The 16,580-nt window shown below is 40.7% G+C and overlaps 1 protein-coding gene across 2 annotated transcripts in view; it reads left to right on the top strand.

Moving 5' to 3' along the window:
* Nucleotides 1-10,480, top strand: part of LOC122540902 (adhesion G-protein coupled receptor F3-like) — an 82,095-nt gene extending 71,615 nt beyond the window's left edge. For both annotated transcript variants that reach the window (XM_043677193.1, XM_043677186.1), the window contains exons 17-18: nucleotides 3,320-3,383; nucleotides 9,927-10,480. In XM_043677193.1, the coding sequence (XP_043533128.1) occupies nucleotides 3,320-3,382 (63 nt within the window). In that variant the 3' untranslated portion in view covers nucleotide 3,383; nucleotides 9,927-10,480. The remainder of the gene's footprint in view (nucleotides 1-3,319; nucleotides 3,384-9,926) is intronic.
* The last annotated feature ends 6,100 nt before the right edge of the window (nucleotides 10,481-16,580 follow it).

Below are 16,580 nucleotides of genomic sequence, written 5' to 3'. Positions count from 1 at the left end.
CACTCCCACACTCTCACATGCACCCCCTCACAGACTTAAAACACTCTACACTCACTACACACACATATACATTCTCTCTCACACTCACAACCCCCAACCCAGACAGACACAAAGACCCACATGCACACATGTATTTTGTGGGGTGAATTTGTACTTAGAGTTACATTGTACTTTGCTCAAAAACAGCATGAATTCATGTAAAACTCTGTTATCTCCCTTTTTAGATTAGAATCAATCTAAACATCATGGCATAGACAGAGAACACAGGGGACTAACACCTTCAACATATTGTCTAGCTAACACCAATTGTTACAGCTAACCTGAGAATGCAACTTTTAGAAAAAAGTTTTGTGATTTACACATGAAAGAAGTGAAACATTCATGTATTTGAACAGATGAAAGACTCAACAGACAATCAAGGTATTTTTCAATGTATAATTTCAGTTACATAACACTGTAAATTCTTGCTATAAACTCTGTGCCTTACGATTGTGTCCTCCACTATCACCTGAAGAAGGAGCGGTGCTCCGAAAGCTAGTGTGCTTCCAATTAAACCTGTTGGACTATAACCAGACCATAATGTTTTAGCAAGGAAAGGATTGCAGGGTAGTGATACTGAATGCAAAACTTGGGCCTTGTGGCACTAATGTTTTGGTGCTAGCAGGGGCAAAAGTTTGTATAGTTGTCTCTGCCAGGGCTATCAATTGAGGCATTCAGATAACCCCTGCCAAGGCACTGAGCAGCCAAATCATGGCTTGAAGCTGCAACAGGGAACAGCATAAATAGGATTGGCAGCGCAAAAAGGAGAAGGAAAGAGACATAACATATTGCTTTTCTTTTTCTGCTCTGGATGTAGATAAAGATATTCTATGAATGAGATTACCAACACCACAACTCCAATTCCCATTTACTGACAAAACAGCAGCTACACACGGATTATCAATTGTGCCACTGAGCAGCACAGTGTCAGTCCTGTTCCAATGGTGAAATAAAAGCCAATATAAAACAAGTATTCTAATCCATGTACATGAAAGAAGTCCTGCGATATCACAATCAAATTCTTGTGCATTGTTTTGGGTCCTTTTGTCTTTCCTGGTGACCAACACAGTGCTACTGCAGTGGTTATGGAAAGGTGATGGAAAGCTGTTGAATTTTAGTGAAGGAAACGACTGATGGCTTTGGAGATGACTTTGAGCCACTCTAGGCCGGATACAGACAGCACCACTTTGGAATGTTTGAAAGCAATCTTTCTGACTGATAAACAACAGGAGGGCTACTGAAGTTGTGGTGAGGGGCAGGGGGTGGATGAACACTGTTATCCTGAGAAAGGGGAGCAGTTTTGCATTTGATGGAACCACATTCCACAGGATTGTAATCCTGGAAATCTGTTACAGCATAAGATTAGTAAAAAATATAGCAGACCTCTTGGAACACCTCCAGATCCATGACAGCAACAGTGTGAGACTGCATGACAATAAGCTGACCCAGCGTACCTTCAGTTTAAACTTCTGTTGCAACAGTCAGACTTCTGGGAAGGCTATCTGTGTTGCAACAGAGGCTCAGAACATCATTGGATACTGCATCATAGGACATAGAACAGTACGGCATAGGAACAATCCCTTTGGCTCATCATTTCTACACTGACTATGATGCAATTCTAAACTAATCCCATCTGTCTCCAAGCGGTCCATATCCTCCATTCCCTGCCTGTTCATGTGACTGTCTAAATGCCTCTTCTACCTTGCTATCATATCTGCTACTACCACCTCCATTGCCAACGTGCTCCAATCATCTATCCACGCCTCTCATCACTTTGTATACTTCTATCAGGTCACCCCTCAGCCTCCAATATTCCAGTCAAAATATCCTAAGATTGTCCAGTCTCTCCTTATAGCTAATGCACTCAGATCCAGGCAACAGCCTGGTAAACCTCTTTTGCAAAGCCTCCACATGCTTCCTATGATGAGGTGACCAGAACCGCACACAATACTGTAAATGTGGGCCTAACTAAAGTCTATACAGCTGCAGCATACCTCTCCAGCATATATCCCAGAATCAAGTCCTGGTTGCCATTTTCAAAACTCCATGAAGTCTCCCTGAGTACATGAAAATCTACCCCTTGTGTCACAGAAGAAGATATTATAACAGACACTTCATGGAAATCAGTCAAGGACTGGAACTCCCTAAAATTAATGTCAACAACAAAGAGGAATAGAAAATAAAATATTGTTAAATTGGAAAATTCCTTGAACCTGATATTTTCCAACCCAGGGTTTTAACAGGAGTAGGTGAGGAAGTTACAGACGCCTTCATCGTAACTTGCCAAAGCTCTGTCAATTCAGGGATTCAGATTGGGTAATTTCAAATGTAGATCCAATATTTCAAATAAAAATATAAAAAGAGTAGGTCATGCGAAAGATCTAACTGAAAGCATTTGAGGAATTCTAGACCTGGTTAGGAAACTGAGTGGGCAGTGGAAGATAAAGTATGGATAATACGAATTGAAAAAGGTAACTCGTAATTTATTACTTTCATGCAAGGGAAAAATCGGATATATAGTCTGAGTTACTATTTGATGGCCTCCCAAGATGACGCAAGAAGATATAATATGTGCCTTGCAACAGATCTTAGTGGGCTGTTGCTATGATACATTCCACAGTCTCAGAACAATAAACACAAACACTTTAAGTTATCTCTCATCTTTCTCCAATGGAGAACTTACTTTGTGCGGGTTCAGTGGAGTGCTGTCCATTGGCTTCAAAGGAGCTCAAAACCAGAGAATTCTGCTATTGTGTCAATACTGAGGCGCTGCTTCCATATGCTGCTTGCATTCCCCAATTCCAGCCCTGCAAATATGAATTTTGCACCAGCTGCATAACTATTCCTCTGACACTGCAGTGTTCCCTCGGTTCTGGTCCTCTGACAGTGGAGTGCACAGTGAGAGAAATGTGCAGACCTTCGAAGCTCTTTTAAGTGCTGTCTTGATGGTATTTTGAGAATTTGTGAATGGGAATCTTGGTGTCATTTGTGATATTTTCCATCAAACCGCATAAGGTAGTATTAATTTAAGGCTGGTCAATTGAGCCAGCAGCAGGATCCATTCAGTCAGAAGGTGTTATGCATCCCTCGCAGTGTTCACATGACAGCATTTAGTGAGATGTCCCTGATCTTTATTTAATGGTTCAAGACAGAGCATTATTCTGCAGCAGAATGGATCAAGTTCGCCAGGTGTTTTTGTCTAAAACAGGACATGTCTATGTTCTTTAAAACAATTAAAGAGATATCGCAAGTAATACTATATGACTTTAATTTTTTTCAGACCTTTCAAAGTACATCTGAGAATGTCTCCTCAAAAACAATATCTCATTCGATTAAAAACTAAGGTTAGTAAAATTCGTGGCAATCTCACAGAAGTTAACAAAACTCAAGAACAGCAAAAGAGGAAACTATTTGGCCTATCAGGTCAGTTCCTCAGGTAGAGGTGGATACTACAAATGCTGGAGATTAGCATCAAGATTAGAGTAGCACTGGAAAAGCACAGCAGGTCAGGCAGCATCCGAGGAGCAGGAAAATCGGTGTTTCGGGCAAAAGCCCTTCATCAGGAATTCCTGCTGAAGGGCTTTTGCCCAAAACGTCGATTTTCCTGCTCCTTGGATGCTGCCTGACGTGCTGTGCTTTTCCAGGACCACTCTAATCTTGACTCAGTACCTCAAGACTGGCCCACGTATAATCTATTGTATTATGGATACCACCTCAACCATTTAGAGCAAGTTATGTTTTGATTAGCCCTGTTCATACAATCGCGGTGGTGGATTTTCCAGAATCACCAACATTAAGACTGCATGGACAAGAATGTGCGAGGCAATTGGATGAAAATCTATTTTGTCAGACCCCATTAGAATTGCACAGCAATCATTCTTTCAGAAGGCATAAAGTTCTCTAATGTATCCAATTACTGACAAGCATAGTTATCACGTAAAATACTGTTAAATTACATTTGATTAGACTTGATTTATTACTGTTATATCAACTGAAATGCAGTGAAGAGTATTGTTTTGTGTGCTATCCAGACAAATCCCACCTTATGTAAATACGTTGGTGTAATAGAACAGAATGCAGAGTAGAGTGTTATAGCTACAGAGAAGTTACAGAGAAAGATCAACTCTAATACATGAGAAGTCCATTCATAAGTTTGATAACAGCAGGAAAGAAGTCGTTCTTGAAACTGTTGGTATGTGTTTTCAAACGTTTGTATCTTCTACCCAATGGATGAGAGTTGTAGAGAGTGTAATTGGGGTGGGAGGGATCTTTGATGATGTTTGCTGCTTTCCTGAGGCAATGGGGAGGATAGATGGAGCCAGTGAAAGGAAGGCTGGTTTGCGTTCACAACTCTGTGATATTGTTGTGGTCTTGGGCAGAGGAAATGCTATGATTTCCCAATCTCAAATTGTTGTTGGAGTGTGAGCCCAGAAGAATGTAATAGTTTGAAGAATTGTAATAAGATTTTAGTGAAATTTAGTGAGACGTAACCACTGACATTTTCATTTTTTTAAATCTTACAGTTTTTTCAGTTCAATTTAATTTTTTGTTCAATACTAGGAACTACTTAAAGATGTTTACTTGGTACTTTAACCATTGGTACATTTCAATCAGAAATGAGGAATGTATTAGTTAAGAGAGAGGTGTGATTAGTTATTTTCAGATTGGCAGGTTTCAGTTGATAGTGAGACAACTTATGTGATGTGTCAAAGAGAGTTTTGCTGTCTTTGTGAGAGTTTGGAACTGTTGGAAGTTTGGGATCACAGGGCCTGCAATTTATCTTGAGAGTGTGGTGCTGGAAAGGCTTAGCAGATCAGCAGCATCCGAGGAGCAGGAGAATCGACGTTTTGGTCAAAAGCCCTTCATCAGGAATGTGATAATGAAAGGCTGTGAAATCAGTTATGAGGTATTAATCCTGTAATGATAGAGTAAGGTTTTGTCAACTGGTAGGCTTAAGCTTATGCCAACAAATAGTAAGTACTGATCTTTTAACACAACATTTTTGTTTCCAAATATTTGCCCGAAAAGTCGATTCTCCTCCTCCTCGGATGCTGCCTGACCTGCTGTGCTTTTCCAGCACCACACTTTTGACTCTAATCTCCAGCATCTGAAGTCCTCATTGTCACCCTGCAATTTATCTGATGAGTGAGGACCTTGGAGAGTCATGGTGAGAAGGAGATTATGAGGCAGGATTTAGGATAAAGGGACCCATTTGACAATTTTATGACAAGAGGACTCCTAATCAGCTGCATTTGAGCCTGCATTCCAAGTAAAAATGGCACCAAGCCAAGTCAGAAGGCTGGTAGCCACAGCAATGCCACCTGGAGATGAATTGATGCTGATGAATTCCAGAGACATCAGATGTGCTGGTAGCTGAAGAAAAGTATTTTAAAAATTCACAGGGCTCACTTTCAGAGGAGAAAAGTTCTCCAATGAGAGATCACTTTCCTAATAGCTGGTGCCTCTCCAGATACAGGAAGTCTGTGACAGCAATATAAATTGACTCCTAACAGGGTCTTTATCTGTTTAAAACAGCTGCCTACCTCCTTGAGTTAGGCATCCTGTCCATTTCCAGTACCAGCAATGGTAAAATACACCAATGGAAGCAGCACTTTAAGAAGCCAGTCCAAGCTGGTACCTCATTTCTTTTCCAGCCCCTGTGCCTCCCAGCCTGTTTTCTGCAGGTTGAGAAAGTTCAGTCCTCTCCCCCAAGAACTGACCATCGAAATTGAAGTGCCACATGAACATTGTGCAGAGAGAGAAAATGCGACTGACCACCCGCATAGCTAACGGAGGTTCCCAGAGTTGTTGCAATTATTGATTCACAAATTGGCCTGAATCTTGGCTCCCAGGCTGTGAGGGTTTTTCAGGCAAGTTCCCTGCTTTCTAAACCTCTCGTGCAGAGGCTGGCTGGAGCAAGGGCCCTGCCTCAGTTCATCAACATTTTGTCAAAGTGAGGGGGGAGGGGTAAAAAACAACAGAGGAAAATTCAGCCATCCTGCCCTCAGCCCTCATGGTCCCTCATCCCTCCCAAAGTGTCCATGCCCCATCCATACCAATTTGGCATCCCTATATCCCTTATTTCCTTCATGCCACTTCATGACCCCAACTAACCCCATGGCCCTTCAAGCCGTCCATGCTTACCTCTGCTCATGATCCTTCAAACCCTCAATACTAAGTTATTATCTATTATTCATGCCAGCCTATGTCCATGAACCCATCTCCTACGGCTCTTGATTACTCCTAGGCCACTGTGTTTTCCATGCATGGCAACCCATGCTCCTAACTTGTCATCTTTGCCCCATACCTCCCATTTAAACTCCACAGTATCCAACATTGACAGACCTCAGCACCCATGCTGAGATTAAATAAAGTTCTTAAGTGCCTATCAATAATGGAATATTAAATAAACACTCATTGATTTAAAAAATTGCCCACATCTAACTGCCTTTAATTCCTTATAAAAAGAAGCAATAAAATCCCTTCTCTCATGTCAGAAAATGAACCTGTCAATCAAATTGTGAAGTAATAACAGGCGTCCAACTGTGATAATGAAAGGCTGTGAAATCAGTTATGAAGTATTAATCCTGTAATAATACACTAAGCTTTTGTCAACTGGTAGGCTTTAAGTTTATGCCAACAAATAGTAAGTACTGATCTTTTAACACAACATTTTTATTTCCAAATATTAAATTACAGGAATTTTAAATGCACTGAGAAACTGACAACTCCTTTGAAAGTTATGCAAACTATTTTTATAATTCCTTTTGACCTGAGTGAGCTTGACAGTTCCAATAACTTTATGCGTTTTTTACACATAATCATGTTTATTTTTAACAAAACCAAAAGGCACAATATACCTCTCTTAAAGGACACTTGGCCTCCCGTTAACATGCCCAAGACCATGACTAAAAGAGTACCCAATCTCTCGAAAGAGCTCAGACAATTTTAGATTTTCTCCTCCCATACACCAGATCTAAAATAGATGCTCAATTCAATTTTTAGACATCCAACTTGTGAAAAATCACATCAGCTTTGCCATTTCATTTTAACATGTGCAGTTATCTCTGTGAACTATTGAAATTGTGTGAATATGAGAACACACCTACACTGTTTCCACTCCTGTGAAAATAGTAGATGCTTTGTTCAGGAGCAGTAAAGAAAATGAAATGGCTACGTTGACCTGAATTACTTAATTGGAAGTAGGTTTAAGATTTTAAAGGAAACATTTTAAAGAGTTAGGGACTAAAAGTAAAACTAAATCTCAAGAATGATAACTTTTGAACAGTTTATTATGTCACCTGCTGGGGCCGCCCATGAAAGAGAGATTTAGGACAGCCCTTTTCCGTGCAATAGAAAGGTGAGAAGGTCCTCTCAATCACTGTCAGAGGAATATGGAAGGTTGTAGTACAATGAAGGAAAATAAACTGAGGAAACAATGCTGTGGCAGTCCCTGTAAGAACTTATCCTGAGTTTTGGTTGACCTATCTCCAGAAATAAAGAGGGGGGAGTTAAGGAAGGAAAAGGAAGAGTGAGAGATAGATCGTGCTAAAGAACTAGGTATCATTAACATTTTAGAGTAAAGTCCATGAAATGTCAAATTCAGAATGTAGGTAAGAAAGAGTCCCCTAATTGATACATTGATTGTCATAAGTCCACCCAGAAAGAAAAGTGAAGAAGGGAAGTTCAATAAAACATAACTTAGTTGATGGGGTTCTTGGCCTTGTCCATGCTATTTCCCATACTTCTGCTCTTGCCCCTTCCCTTCCTTTTTATATTAATTGATGGTCTCCCCTTGTCCCCACCCTCAACGCTATCAGCTTCTGTATTTGCAGATCACCCTCCTTCATTTCTGCCTACTCCACCATGATGCCTTCGACAATCACATCTTCCTCTCCCTCACCTTTCATAATTCTAAAGGGATTGTTCCCTCTGTGATACTCTGGTTTGATCCCCAGTGATTCAATGATTCCTTCCCTTCTCACATCTCCCTTCCACCCAAGGGCAAGAGATTGCATCTGTCCTCTAATATCCTCCCTCCTCACCATTCAAGACCTCAACTTTCCATCCGTGGAACAAGAATTCAATTGTAATTCCAGTGTAATATATTATAGGTTGATTTTGATGTTGTGGGGTTGGAGGGTGCCAAGACAAAAGGTGAGACGTTCTTCCTCCAGTCGTCGATGGCAACATCAACTTCACTAGCTTTCAAATCTCCCCTCCCCCCACCTCATCCCAGACCCAATTCTCCAATTCGGCACCACCCTCTTGACTTGTCCAACTTGTCCATCTTCCATCCCCCCCCTATCTGGTCCACCCTCCCCACTGACCTATCACAATTGCCCCCACCTACATCCAGCTACCTTCCCCCAACCCCACGCCCACCCTCCTAATTATCTATTAGCCCCCTTCTCCACCCCCACATTCCTGATGAATGGCTTATGCCCGGAGCATCAACTCTTCTGCTCCTTGGATGCTGCCTAACCTGCTGTGCTTTTCCATCGCCACACTTTTGATTCCCCAGCATCTGCGGTCCTCACTCTCTCCGCGTCAGATGATTGCATTGTGGCATTCCTCCATTCAGTCCACAAGCTCGACCCTGCAGTTCCAGAACCTGTCATTTTAATTCTCGACCTGATTCCCACTCTGAACTTTCTGTCCATGGCCTCCTGCAGTGTTTTATTGAAACTGAATACAAGTCCAAAAAACACCTCAACTTTAAACTAGGAATTCTGCATTAAATTCAACAAATTTAGATCGTGGTCTCTGTCCAAGTTTTGTTTCAATTTATTTGGTTCGGTTTTCTATCTTATTTCCTTTTCTTTGTTTTAGGCCCATATCTATTCAGGATCCAGTCATTCACACTTCCTCCAAATCCATTTGTTGCTTATTTACTTGGCCATTACTGTTTCCTTTAGCCTTGGAAATAAATTGTCACTTAAACCCTCCTGCCCTCCACAGTATAATAGACATTTTTCTTTGTTCTTTGTTCCATCTCCCATCCCATCCACCGCACCACTGACCCAACTCACTTGCTCAAAACATGCATTTCTCACTTTTCCAAGTTTTGCTGAAATGGCCAAACTCAAAAATTAACTTTACCTCTCCACAAATGGGCAGCATGGTGGCACAGTGGTTAGCACATTTGCCATGAGTCTGCCTGAGTCTCTCCGAGTGCTTCGGTTTCCCCCCACAGTCCAAAGATGTGCAGGTTACTGGATTGGCCATGCTAAATTTATAAGTAGTGTCTAGGGATGTGCAGACTAGGTGGATTAGCGATGGGAAATACAGAGTTACAGGGATAGGGTAGGTCTGGGTGGGATTCTCTTCGGATGGTCAGTTAGACTTGATGGGCCAAATAGCCTGTTTCCACGCTGCAAGGATGCTATGAAATATCACCAGAACTGCTGAGAATTTTCAACAACTTGTGTTTTATTTCAGATTTTTAGCATTCTTAGAGTCTTGCTTTAGTGCCATCACTTAGGTATTTATGAATTCAGTGATCTGGGATTTGTAAGCCTCTGTATGTTTTGCTAAATAAATTAATAGACAGGAATTTGTGCTTGAATTTAATATTCCAAATTCTGCTGCAATTTCTAATTAGTGACAATAAATAAAAAGTTTCAATTTGGCAACACTTTTATAAGATTTCCAAATGATCATTTTGTAGTCGTAACCAAATATCAACAACAAATGTTAGACACCCATAAATAATTGTGCAGAAGAGATCATTCTAACTGCATAATACCGTAGGATGTGTGTTTAAAACTTGTGGTCTATGCATTTATTCTGAGGTTATAATCTTTTTTGACAAGAGTTATGAGTTACATTATCAAAAAAATATTGCAAGACCTGCATTGTTAAAATTAAATCGCTTTCTCCCATAGGTTACACAGGATGGAAAATCAGAAGTTCTACTTGGCAATATGCTTGGCAGTTCCTTTGATAATTTGCAAGTTACAGTTCTTGGCAAATAGTATCTATAGATTACTGCTTTCCCAGCATTTTAGAGTATCAGACAGAAAATAAGAAACCAATTGAAATATCTTATCATTACTTAAGTTTTGTTTTATTAAATATTAGCTCTAATCTGAAAATCTCAACTTCATGTACTAGATTTAGAAGTGTATTTTACATAAGGTAAATTTATGTTATTATTTTATATGATACTATTCAAATGTTAGAACTCATTGAGAATGAAGAGTGCACACAAATGTCTCCAGTAGTAGTAAATCGAAGTTCAAATATGAACAGCAGAAAAGGTACAGACATCTGTTTAAGTGAAAGCTTTAATTTTAATTACTGATCTGATTTGTTATTATTCAATAACTGATTCTGATTTACTAGCTGACAAGGGCTATTATGATTTAGATTTCTTACAGTGTGGAAACAGGCCCTTCGGCCCAACAAGTCCACACCGACCCGCCGAAGCGCAACCCACCCAGATCCGCTCCCCTACATTTACCCCTTCACCTAACACTAGGGGCAATTTAGCATGGCCAATTCACCTAACCTGCACATTTTTGGACTTTGGGAGGAAACCCACGCAGACATGGGGAGAACGTGCAAACTCCATACAGTCTGGAATTGAACCCGAGTCTCTGGCGTTGTGAGGCAGTAGTGCTAACCACTGTGCCACCATGCCGCCCATTCCAAAATAAAAAAGTAAAACTTCTTACAAAGTAATTGACTTTGACTATTTCAAAATTATGAGGATTACTATGTTCCCAAGCAAACTCAACACAGTTATAACTGTTTACATCAGAAGAATTGTATTATGCAATGCACAAAATAATATGTCCAATACTTAACTCAGTTCGTCATGTTTGAAGTAAATGATGAAATGCATTGCATTATAATTTGTGATGTTGGACCAAATAAAGATTTAAAGATTCCATACAAATCCACAAGTAGCTTCCATGAAAACCATCTATTTTGATTTCTATTTAGCATCAAAGCTGAGTTTTAAATGAAGATCATATACACATCTTTTAATATTATTAACCCAATGAAGAGAAACTAAATAAAAATAGGAATTCTTTCACACCTCGGCAAATTCTCAAATTCACCAAACGTTCCATTAAAAATTCCACTTCCACATCTGAGCCCTACAGAACGTCAGTTACAGATCAGCCAACCTGAAATTGTTCATTTTCCAGAGAATAAAGGAAAGCACCTATTTTAGTATAAACTATCTGGCATTAAGACACATTCTAATAAGCAATATTACTTCAATCTGTCTTATTAGTAGCAGAGGGCAAGATAAATGACTTGCAAATCAATAGCACAGAATGAGAAAACATCATTGCTGAAGCAGAATCGTATCAAGATTTGTGGTAATGTTTTAATTATGTGGAATTTACATTGTTTATCAGTGATGTAAAATTATTTTGAAAAAATTATTTTAACAAACTGGATGTGAAAACAATTTTTCTTACTGTTTCATACTCCTTACAAATCAATTAATTGTCATTTACTTTAAAAAACAAAAACATTTGAATATCATTAATTTACCGTAGATATTTCTTATAGATGCAAATGTGTGTATAATATTCAGATGATGGAACAGAAATAATTGTGCTTGCAGAATTTAACATTCTAAAGAATCAATTAAGTGATGGAGATTTAATAACTTGCTACATTATCTTCTTTTTTTGTTAGACACAGCAGAAAATAGTTTCCAAATATATTAAATAAACAAAATTACAAAAAAAAAGTTTTTGTAATAATTTGTGAAGGCTGTCAATTTCAGTTCCAGTTTTATCTGAAAGAATGAGATTCCAGAAATATGACTTCTGGAGGACTAAGGTTCTGTGCTGACATTACGGCTGATGGTTAATACTGGGCTCAAGAGGCTAGAAAGAGTGTATGCAGCCCATCAAGAGTTTGATGCAACATACCTTTGACATTCTCAGGCAGTAATTCCAATTAACCAACTCAGAGAGCATTGTGCACTTTAGCTAAATCATGGCCTGGAAGAATATAGCTGTTGTCTAGGTCTGCTGCAGTCCTAGCCTGTAAATGCTTCCATTGATGATGCAAGCATTTGGGAAAGGCAGAAGATGACAAGGTTGAGTGTGATGGAGCTAGTAGAATAATATTCAGCTTTCTAACATGATGAACAGATGTTGACAAAGTCACTCTGGAAGTCAGAGTGGTTATCTGGCAACATGCACAGCATTTATGAATCACAGATTGGCGGTATAGGGGCACCAGCAATTAGCCTTGGAAGGCTACGCAAGGACATATTGTCCACAGGGAGAGGCATAGTTCATAGATTTAACCTGGGCCGAATGCCAGCACTTGCTCTCCTAGTGGTCGCTCACTTCACACCAACCTGCATGCTTGTACCATCCATTCCTTACCCGATTTGGGATCATCTGTCAGGGATCCGCAAATATTGCAGTCGTGTCTAGGGACTGCTCATCAAGGTCAGTCAGAGGTCTGGGATGGATATAGATCAGGGGCTGAGTCTGCAGTAAGGGGGACCCTGTGATGGCAGTGGGAGGATCATGCCAAAAAAGGATGAGGGAGTTATGACTGTGTGGGGAAAACAGACATCTGGAGAGTTGAACAGTGATGTCCTCCACAGGGGGAACCAAAGAGGAGCGGGACGGCCATCATTGAGGTGGAAAGCCAGGGCTCGTGGGCAGGGAGGACAGTGGAGGCAATGTTCAATATGGTGCGTCTCCATATGAGTAGGTTTGGTAGAAATGGGCTGTCGAGGTACAGTGAGTGTAAAATGGCACATGGAGATTCTGGGGCAAGGGAATGGCGAAGGATTTATGGGTCGGTACCCAGCAACCAAATGGAGTTACATTCCTTGCTATTACTCACCATTCTCTAAATGTGAAATGCAACTGGAAAATGTCTGGGATAACACCCAGTCAGTATTACATTGAAGAGCAAAAACTGGACGCTAGGACATTGAAGAGGCAAATCCATGACCCAGGTATTTGCAAACACAACTACTTTGAATTTGCGATCATTTCATCATCCATTTGCAGTGCCTGTGGAATGAAGGAGATCAGGATTCAAATGCTGGTCAAAGGTGACTTGCATTATTCCACTGGTTGTCTGAAACTGAACATTGGCATCTCAGTGACATTGTAGTGATTAGCGATTAATTTACAAGTGACCAATGCTGGTCAAAGGAGACCCATTATTCGTGCAAATTGCAAGTGTGATATAAGAGGCACACACTGAATGTAAAGTTGAATGATTGATTGATGTAGGTCTGAGTTGAGGAGAGGGTCAGGGCACAATAAGCGCACCATTTTGATGCAATGTGATTATCACACAGCTGACATGGCACCTTCACCAAGTTGCTGCATATGCTGAAGCTGGATCTAAATGAACGATGGATAGAGACAACTTTTGGTTGCAGTGGTAGTGTTCGAACACCTGAGTCCCAGCTGCTCCAGAGGTGTGTACCGAACTGGTTGATTAACAATATTATTGCCCTTGCTATCAGGGCGCAGCATGTCTCACAATATGGAGACTTGTGTGCATCCCTCATCTCTAGGGTCTGCCACCAGTGACTGTTCACAGAACCAAGAAACTCTTTTACTTCTTAAGCTTCCAACAGAGGCTATTTCCACCAAGAAACCTGTGCCCTTCTGCTGTTGGGACATTGATGGCTGTAGTTGTCTTCCTGAGAAAATGAAGACAGATGGACCAGGATGAATAGAAGGCCAGGAGCAGCAGCAGATCACCGGCCTCTCAGATGAGGGGTACCCAGCTCAGGAAGGCATTACAGTCATAGGTCACCTCCCTGCCAGGATATGTCTTCGGCCCTGATTCCCCCTCCTGGAATTTGTGCCTGTGCATGAAACATTGATAACTCCTCTCTCATTCCCCCGGCTTACGGCTGCTGCCTGGGGCTGCTATGGAGGGAGTATGCCCTGCTGCAGTCTTCATTTTCAGCCTGACTTTGTTTCTAGTAAAGGATCTTGTCTGTATCCACCAAGATGCCAAACATTTTATCATCGAAATGGTTTGGCTGCTTTCAACGTCTGGCTCTCCCCACTTGGAAGTACACTGTTGTCTTGTTGCAGGAAATACACCAGGATAGTCTTCACCAATGTAAAGGTAGAGAGGGACGGGTGAGGGAAAATAGTGTAACATCCCAGATACATCATTAGCTTACTGAAGACTAAATTTCGAGAACTTGCCTCATTTGTTTTGGTATTCAGCACAGAAAGTCTGGATGCATCCAGACTTACCTTAACAGGGCCCAGAATATCGGCTTTTTTTTTAAAAAAGCCTTCTTAGCCAATTTTTAACACATTATCCCAGGTGAACCCAACAACAGCCAGAAATAGAGAACTTATAGAAGTTTATAAAATCATGAAGGGCATGGATAGGCTGAATAGCCAAGGTCCTTTCTCCCCAGGGTAGGGGAGTCCAAAACTAGAGGGCATAGGTTTAAGGTGAGCGGGGAAAGATTTAAAAGAGAACTAAGGGGCAACTTTTTCATGCAGAGGTGGTGCTTGTATGGAATGAGTTGCCAGAGGAAGTGGTGGAGGCTAGTAAAATTGCAACATTTAAAAGGTATATGAATAGGAAGGGTTCAGAGGGATATGGACCAAGTGCTGGCAAATGGGATAAGATTTATTTAGGATACCTGGTCAGCATGGACGAGTTGTACTGGACTGTCTGTTTCCATGCTGTACATCTCTTTGACTATGACTCTATGAGATCTCACTAACGTGGATAACATAATACTATCTGGAACGAAGCACCAACTGACTAATATTGGATTGAAATAAACATGTTTTAATTCTGTTCAAGCAAATTTTTATTGCAGCATCTTTTGAAGTACAGAGTGATTTGGGATCAAGTGTTTAAACATTCAATAATTCTGCAGAGCTCTCTACAATAAAAAGCATTGTGTACTGTACGTACTTGCAGACAGGATGAAGATCTCGGTCGCTGTTTTCATGGCTGTAGATCTGGTCAGTGCAGCTGGTCTCACAATGGATAACTTTGCAATGGCCCAACTCTGTCCATCTGTTACAGAGCCCTCAGCACATCACATGCACCTTTCTTTCTCTAACTCCCATTTTGCTGCTGATCTCTCATCCGATCTCTATTTGTTCATTTGCTCTCACTGGACATTATCAGCAGCATGTGGAATAGTCATTGCATGTTAAAAGTAAATATCCCATCGCGAATGATTTTTCACTTGTCAATTAACATTGCAACAGCTTCAGGGATTAGAATTTGGTATAACTTTCTGCAACCATCTTACATTTTTAATAACCCTGAATCCCTTTGACTGACAAAATGTTATCTTATCCCTTGCTAAAACTCTCTGAAATATGTTGCATCCTTGCCTGCATTCAGTTCTAACTGCATTTCAGGTAAAAGATTGACTCAGCAATGTCTTTTCCCTGTCGTGGTTTTTAAATCATAAACGTGACTCGTAGGGGGAGAAAATTGGAAAATCATTTGGAATGAGAATTCTAAGGGCTGATCCTTACTGATCCACAGCTGGATCCTGAGGGTGGGGAGGAGATGAACTGGGGAATGGAGAGGTTGAGCTGGGCTGGTAACAGCTGCAATCCTCTCGCAGAGCCGGGAGTAGCACTAGTTACTATTTATTGTAAACACGAAAAAAAACCTTTTCCTGTGTCTTATTGTGTTACGCCGCTGCTGATAGGGAAAGTAAAGGGCACATGCTCCTCCTGGTGTTTGACTAATATAAATACACTATGGACCAAAATACTGACATGAAGTCATCAGTGGCCAGACCAGATAAAATCCAACTATCTAGTACAAAATCAGATATCTGGCCACCTTCATATCTATCCAAAAGTTACTTCATGACCACCAATTTAGTGTCCATTATTCAGACATAATCTCTCCACCATGTGCAATCAGTTTTTAGTGATTAGTTTTTAAAACTTCATTCATGGGATGAGGGAATCGCCAGCTAGGCCAGTATTTATTGCCTATTCGTAATTGTCCAGAGGGTAATTAAGAGTCAACCACATTGCTGTGGGTCTGGAGTCACATGTAGGCCAGACCAGATAAGATGGCAGTTTCCTTCCCTCAAAAGGACATTAGTGAACCAGACGGTCTTTCCAACAATTGGTAATGGTTTCACAATCGTCATTAGACTCCTAATTCCAGATATTTATTGAATTCAAATTTCACCATCTGCCATGGGAGGATTCAAACCTGGCTCCCCCGAATATTATCGAGGCCTCTGAATTAATAGTCTAGCGACAATACAACCAGGCCATTGCCTCTCCATTGGTTTGAATTCTCTGTATAACAGGGGAACCAGCTAGGATTCAATTTATCCAAACATTTCATCCTTTTCAACAATTCAACCATACTTTCTCAGCCTTCTCTTTTCAAGAGATTAACAAAAAAAAGAGCCAAGGAAGTCAAATTTTCTTCAGACTGGGAATTTTGATAACAGCGAAGCAGGCGGGGATCCTACATTGTGACAGAATGGGAGTCTGAGAGTCAGAGAGCAGAAAATGCGGAGCAGGAACCCAAGAGCAATCAAATGGCTTAAGATACAGAAA

This window comes from Chiloscyllium plagiosum, chromosome 3, assembly GCF_004010195.1.
Source record: "Chiloscyllium plagiosum isolate BGI_BamShark_2017 chromosome 3, ASM401019v2, whole genome shotgun sequence".
Classification (NCBI taxonomy): domain Eukaryota; kingdom Metazoa; phylum Chordata; class Chondrichthyes; order Orectolobiformes; family Hemiscylliidae; genus Chiloscyllium; species Chiloscyllium plagiosum.
This window is presented reverse-complemented; position numbering and strand designations above follow the sequence as displayed.